Source organism: Echiichthys vipera (assembly GCF_963691815.1).
Source record: "Echiichthys vipera genome assembly, chromosome: 20".
NCBI classification, from domain to species: domain Eukaryota; kingdom Metazoa; phylum Chordata; class Actinopteri; order Perciformes; family Trachinidae; genus Echiichthys; species Echiichthys vipera.
Genome location: NC_139845.1, coordinates 17,943,794 through 17,950,643, shown reverse-complemented (window position 1 = coordinate 17,950,643; position 6,850 = coordinate 17,943,794). Strand labels below are relative to the sequence as shown.

The window sequence follows — 6,850 nt, the reverse complement described above, 5'->3', positions numbered from 1 at the left end:
TTTGCATGAAAAAATACCCAAAAGGTACCACCACCACAAACATGGTGTGACGCCAATCAAAGCGGCCATGCCCTTAATAATGGGTGAGTTATAAAAACTTTAAAAATCCCCCGTAATGTTGTCATGAATTGGGAATTAGCTATAGTGACCAAAACATTTTATTTTTTTGGGACCAGGCTGTTAACATGTTTATTTCTGCTGTAAAGTATGGCATTTTCACATGGGCCTCTATTGGTATTGACTTTCTTTGTAGCCAGCCTCAAGTGGCCACTCAATGAACTGCACTTCTTAGCACATTTGCATTGGCTTCATTTTCTCAGGGGTGGTTGTCACTGGGAAATTCACACTCCATTAACATTGTGAGATAAAGCAAAGGCTTGGAGGAGGTATGCACTCTCTGACTGCCCTTCTAGTGATCTTAATATCTATTTTCTGCTGTTTTCTGCTGCCCCCACGTTTACCATAGAAGGCCACTGTGAGCTGAAGTCTCAGGAACTCTTAAATCTTGTTTAGACTGACAGGCTTTCCGGCCATACGAATACATGCATGCAGTTACAAAGATGCGCAAATAGACACACACTGCCCACAAACATACGCACATTCACATTTACTGGAATGCATCAAAAATGGCATTAAAGCTCCAGATTTCACATGCAGGAGATTTGTCTGATAAGTCACACTATCAACAAAATTCCACCCCAAATGTTGTTTCAATGATATTTTATAGCCCCAAAATAGCTCACAGGCCTCGTAATTTTCTCATTGGACACTGCATGAAAACAGAACACAACTGAGACTTTACAATAGTTATAAGGATTACATCCGCCATGTTTTCACAAGTTTAGGCCAGCTGGGTAACACATGATGGCATGACAGTGGTCTTTCATGCCGACTGAAGTTTGATATGACCAACAATGCTTAAGGATCTACTCCAGTCCTAATTATAGCATGAAAGCATAAAATTATATTTTATTTTTTGAAAAATCTTTCAACTGACTGCTGTAACGTTTCAGTCAATCAATGACTTCAAAAATAAAAGTGCTATTAACATAGATTACAGTATATAGTTGGCTAGAAGCTTCCTCATTTCTCAGAATCCTGGGCATTTCCAAAATAAAATTGTACAAATGTAATACTACAAAACTAGCTTGTAGTTTTTTTTATACAATATATAATAATGTTTTAGTGTACGTTATATTTTGAAAGACCTTTTATACTGAAATTTCACAATAAAAAGTTCTGTGAATATTATAACAAAAGCATTTTTGAAGAAATTTGTATTTCACGTGGTGTGCGTGTGTAAAGTCAATACTCAATCTCCTCTTTGCAGGTAAGAGTTTTATACTGCAGTGTGAGACAAAATGACGGTAAAGTGTTTAACCTTCATGTTGGCTCCTCTGTACCGTTTCAATTCACTTAACCATAAATGTCAGAATACGGGCGCACTACAAATATAGGGCTGGCTAGTTTGAATACATAGAAGTGAACGACGGCTCAATTGAATGCATTGGGCGTTTGTAGTGTTGCTGCAGTACTTGACTTTCATTTTGCAAACCTTGCATATTGAATAAGTCATTTCCAACTCTGTCTTCTCCTGGAGGTTATCAAATCCAAAGTGCGCCCAAACACTTGCCTTCAATGACGGGCGGCCCCGCAGTGACTGACTAGCCATTAGCTTCCTGCAACAGTGTTCAACGGAAGCTACGAAGTGCGCACAGTGAGCCGGAAAGAGAGTTTTTAAAAATCTATTTTTTTGGGAGTTATGAATCTTTTATAAATTTTAGAACATAGGAATCACGTTTTTTACAAGAATAACATTTTTTTGCCCACTCCTAATCAAAATCAATTCCCCAGTTGTCCCTGAGCCATGGTGCTAGAGTGGAAGTGTGGTAGCATGTGTGGGTAAGCCATTTTGGTCATTTTGGGTCTGGGTCAATGCATCTGTATAAACAAAGAAACAATGTAGTGCCTCTTTGCTCCTGCTACAACATTAATTACCACAACTAGTAACTGGTTAACTGGTCTTCATCTGTGATTAATTATGATTTCAGATCTCAAAAGCAGACGGCCTCTACAACCCAATTCAGCTGATTTGGCAGTTCCTTCATATTGTTCACACTCATGTCTCAGTTGACACAGTGATCATTTATTGATGTAAAAGTGCAACAAAAAGAACGTTCATCATGAGTCAGTGTTTCATATGGCGCTTCTACATCCTGGTGAGAAGCTGGTTGGCCCCCCCATCATCTGTCCCACGCTCCTCCACCAGAACCTTTCTCTGGAACTCCTATAAAAAGGAAATTGAACTGTTAACGAGTTGTCATCTTAAATCTTCTTTAGTCCCTACAACAGCATTTGATTGATAGGAGGTCTCATTGAAGTCCAGCGCCTAAAAAAACAGAATGCAATTATGACCAGAGGGACAACTCCCTGGTGACAGTTCTGAACTATTCACTTTACCCGAGTGTAGAGCTGCTGACAGTGACAAAGCTCTTAAACCAGTGCCTGATCCATGACCTTGAACTGCCACTGTGTAACTTCACACTTACGTTCAGGAACACTGTGTTTGATAAATAGCTTGTCTCAGATCTTTAAAAAAAAAAAATTCTGTTCTGCAGGTGCTTTGAAACATTAGATGACATGTCACACTGTGATCAGAGCAATGAACTGTAGCATGTCAAACATGTCAAGCAGCAGGTGGCTGATTTGTCAGATATATGTTTGACATCAGCAGTTGGTCTTGTTTCAGACTTTGATGTCTGTGTGTGTATGTGTATCTCACCCTGAATTTCCTGAGTCTTGCCAGTCTTTCTTGCAGAGTCTTTTCCTGGCTGGAGGTCAGCTTTTCTACATGATTCCGCCACTGCTGCTCTTTCTCCTGATCCATATACAAACATTTAACAAGACTTGACATTAAGATGCAGTTTTAAAGCTGCACAAAAAACAATATTTTCATATGAACAATAGATCAAATGACATGTGTAATGTTGATGGACTCGCTGGAGTTACCCACAAGTCTACAGTGTGTGTGTTAGCATCTCAGCTAATTGAACTCGAGCCCTGTTTCCTGCAAATGTTTAGCAAAAAAACCTTTGATAAACCCTCTGTACACCACCTGCCCAGCACCAAAAGCACAGATAAAATTAGCTGGTGAACACAGTGGAGCATTTAATGCTTCAGAACGAGCTAGGAGTTAATGAAGACCAAATAAAGGCTAAAAAGAGAGTGATGTTTGCCATAATGGTTCTATTATCTATTAGCAGTATTGTGTCAATCAGGTTGTGTTGCTGGTGCCCCCAAAATGTATTCACACTGTGTGTAGTATAGCCTATAATAAACTTCACTTACTTTACTTTATAGAGCTTTGTGACATGACCTGGTGTTAACATGTGATCTGTATACATTAGCTGGCCAGAAAAATTATCTGGACAATGAAGTTTGGTCCACAGGCCTTTGCATTTACACATGGTAATTATGGTAAATGGACTTGTACTTATATAGCATCTTTCTAGTCTTCTGACTACTCAAGGCACTTTTACACTACTTGTCACATTCACCCCTTCACACGGACATTCACACTGATAGTAGTGGACATCTACATGCCATCTAACCTAACCATTCACACCACATACACACACCCATGTGCAGCACAGGGAGCAATTTAGGGTTCAGTGTCTTGCCCATGCGACATGCGGACCAGAGGAGCCGGGGATCGGACCGCAGATCTCTAACCCTAACCCACACTGATTGGATCTTGATATGAAATGAATATTAATACCATGCCCAAGCACAATTCACGGCTAAAGTCTAGTTTGTTTACCAGTGTGAGTTGGCCGGCCCGATTGAGAGTTTGCCTGGTCTGATGCAGAGGTCGGAATGTTAACTGCAGATTTGGTCAGTATTCAAAAATGGCTGGACAAAACGCAGAAAAACGCCGAGGTCCACGAAACCCCCTTTTCGAATACAAAGTGACGTATTTTGCGCGTCATGTTGCGTCGTGATGCCGTATAAGCAAGAAACAATCGTGCGGTGGCCCTGATCCTTTGAGGAAGTGCGAATTCAGGCTGAGCCTGGTCCATGGGGGAGGAAGAAGGGTTGACAAACGCGCTTAAGCATGGCACGGATCAACCCGGCCAAGTGTAAGTCTGCCCTTAGTGGGCCTACTTGTTGCTCCTGTCAGGCTTGCTTAAGCTAGCAGGAAGTGGCAGAGTTTGAGCTCATTACATTCCAATCATGATACAGGCTTTCACATCTGGCATTTAAATGCATTTTTCCTGACTTAGAGATGATATCTACTTACAGATGGCCTGTTCATGCAAGGTATAAAGGGAGTAGTTGTACATATCTGATGCCTGCATAGTGCTTCCATGCTTTAAAATTGTTATTCATCAATTATAGGCAGCTGAAAAGGTTTTAGTAACTTTTGTTGTGAGTTTTTTGGGGTTGAGAGGTAAAGAAGCAGTTTTGTGTGTGCGAAGGTACTGATCTGGCACATACTCATTTGTGCTAGATGGCTAGAATCCATGCATAGATGATGGTGAGCCCAGTCTTTGATCAAAACTACATTAACCACAATGCAAGGGTAGCCCGCAAACTCACTGCAGCGCCGCAAGTGGGCCGTCTCGGCTTCATTATTCATCAGCATTCAGGGCAGATGTCAACTTTCAGCACCCCCCCTCGCCAATAATGGCTAAACGGAAGGTTGACAATGAGAACAGGATGTTTCAAGCTCGGTTGGAGGCAGAGCACATGTTCACAAAGCTGTGTGTCTTTATCTTGATATTAAGGAGCATATTTTATTTTTGAAGGACATTTTCTTTTTTGCTGTTTGCCTGTTGAAAATGTTTTCCTTGAAATAACTAAAGTCATAAGAACATATTGCTTTATTCATTTAATGTACAGGACAACTGTTTTCTCTTTGAAGGAAGTTTGTTTTTGTCTGTGAGCCTGTTGAAAAATATTTTCATTTGAAATTACTGACAGAGCCGTACAAAAATATTTGATTATTAAATTAATTGTTAAATAAAATACAGTATCCTGTGTTAGGTCTTGGTTCAATAGGTTAAATGCAATCATTTTAATATGTATTAATAATCATTGAACCAGTCTGGCCCTCTGATGTATTTGACTTCCCTGCTTTAAACCCTCTGCATTTGTCTTTTCTGGTCTAATGATGGAGAGAGAGGTGTTGATGATGCTTTGGGCAGGTTTAGTTAATGTGGGTCACTAAAAGGCAGTTCTGAAGCTTCTTGAGTGGAAGTGTCAACTGCAAATCACATACAAAATGAGCGATAGGTGGATTTTAAATTGTCATGTCTTGTATATCGCAACCTACAGTTTAAAATGTCTCCATAGGAACAAAGAACAAATATGAGGACAGCTGCAAACCAGGCTTGGGCAGAAAAAAGCAAGTTGATGTAAAAAAACTCCACCCACACTCCTTCTCTAATGTCTTAAAGCTCTGTAGGATAATGTTGAAGGTTAGAAAGTTCCCCTGGTACAATGATATAACAGTACATACATTCTGCTGGACTGCGCCTCTGAGCCTCTAGTAGGTGTGTTTGTGTGTGTGTGTGAGACAGAGAGTGATGAAAAGTGCTGGCTGTGTTTCCCTGACCTCAATTTAGAGTATCACTCTCTTGGATCCAGTTTCCTGCTGTGTGTTTGTATGTCTAATGTTCACATATGTGCAAGAGCGAAAACGATGAATCTTTTCGGCTTAAAAGGCTTTAAACAGTTCAGATGGGATACATGTGAGATGATCGGGGCCAGTGGCCCTCAGTGGACAGTGTCTGTCATCAATTAACATTTCTGTTATTGTGTGTGTGTGTGTGTGTGTGTGTGTGTGTGTGTGTGTGTGTGTGTGTGTGTGTGTGTGTGTGTGTGTGTGTGGAGCAAAAATGTGCAGAGGAAGTTGATGTGGGCAAAGGAGGCCTTTTAATGTCAGTTTAAAGACGAAGACATGCTGACACATATGGAGTGAAGGTGAAAGCAGTTAAACGGTTACATCCCCAATTACATGCTTAACACACACACACACACACAAACACACACACACACACACACACACACACACACACACACACACACACACACACACTTGAAAGTGCGAACAAATAGGACATTCTTTCCAAAAAAAAGTGTTGAGTTGAAAACTAGCATTTGGACATTTGAATGATTACTTGTCTTTGTGGTTGTTGTGATGAAGGCAGCACGCTTTGAACAAATTGCCTTAAATTGGAAATAACTGACAAATTGACAAATTGCAGTAATACTTGTGCTTTGTTTCTGATCCAATCACAACACCATGGCTGGCAATTTACCATTTGGCCAGTAGTGTTGGAGTAGAGTGTGTGCAGACCACTCAGAGGGTCTTCAGGAGGAAAAACACACACTGTCTGCAGAGGTGTGAAAATGTCACACCAGAGCCATGGACACAAGACGATTTACTATATGAATCCACTGTTTCATGCTGCCAACATTCTTATACTTTTAGTGGGATATTTACTAGCCTCCGACATTTTAGGGGGGATATAACAGTTTATTTAGAACATCTCATGAGCTCATCTGCAATTTATCCCATCTACATAAAGTGCAGCCAAGTAAGATCTATTACTGGGCTGTTTAAGGACACATTTTGTGCATGCCTAGAAAGCAGAGGACAAAAGAAAGTGTTCTTTCCAGCTAAGACACTTTAATAGTGTGTTTGTACAGAGCAAGCTAGTATTTAAAATTGATTCATTAGTTGAAAAGTTAAAAGTTAAAGTTAAAGGTTTGATCCATAGACTGTATAAAAAAAATGGACGTAGCTTCTACGTCGAGGTCCGTTCTCTCAACTTGATCCAATTAT

The 6,850-nt window shown here is 40.3% G+C and overlaps 1 protein-coding gene across 1 annotated transcript in view; it reads right to left on the bottom strand.

Annotated features, from left to right (window-relative positions):
• Positions 1-828: 828 nt before the first annotated feature.
• Positions 829-6,850, bottom strand: part of LOC310962423 (uncharacterized protein) — a 12,020-nt gene continuing 5,998 nt past the window's right edge. The window contains exons 5-6 of the mRNA XM_083934889.1: positions 2,783-2,878; positions 829-2,287 (exon numbers count right to left, since the gene is read on the bottom strand). Of these exons, the coding sequence (XP_083791015.1) occupies positions 2,210-2,287; positions 2,783-2,878 (174 nt within the window). The 3' untranslated portion in view covers positions 829-2,209. The remainder of the gene's footprint in view (positions 2,288-2,782; positions 2,879-6,850) is intronic.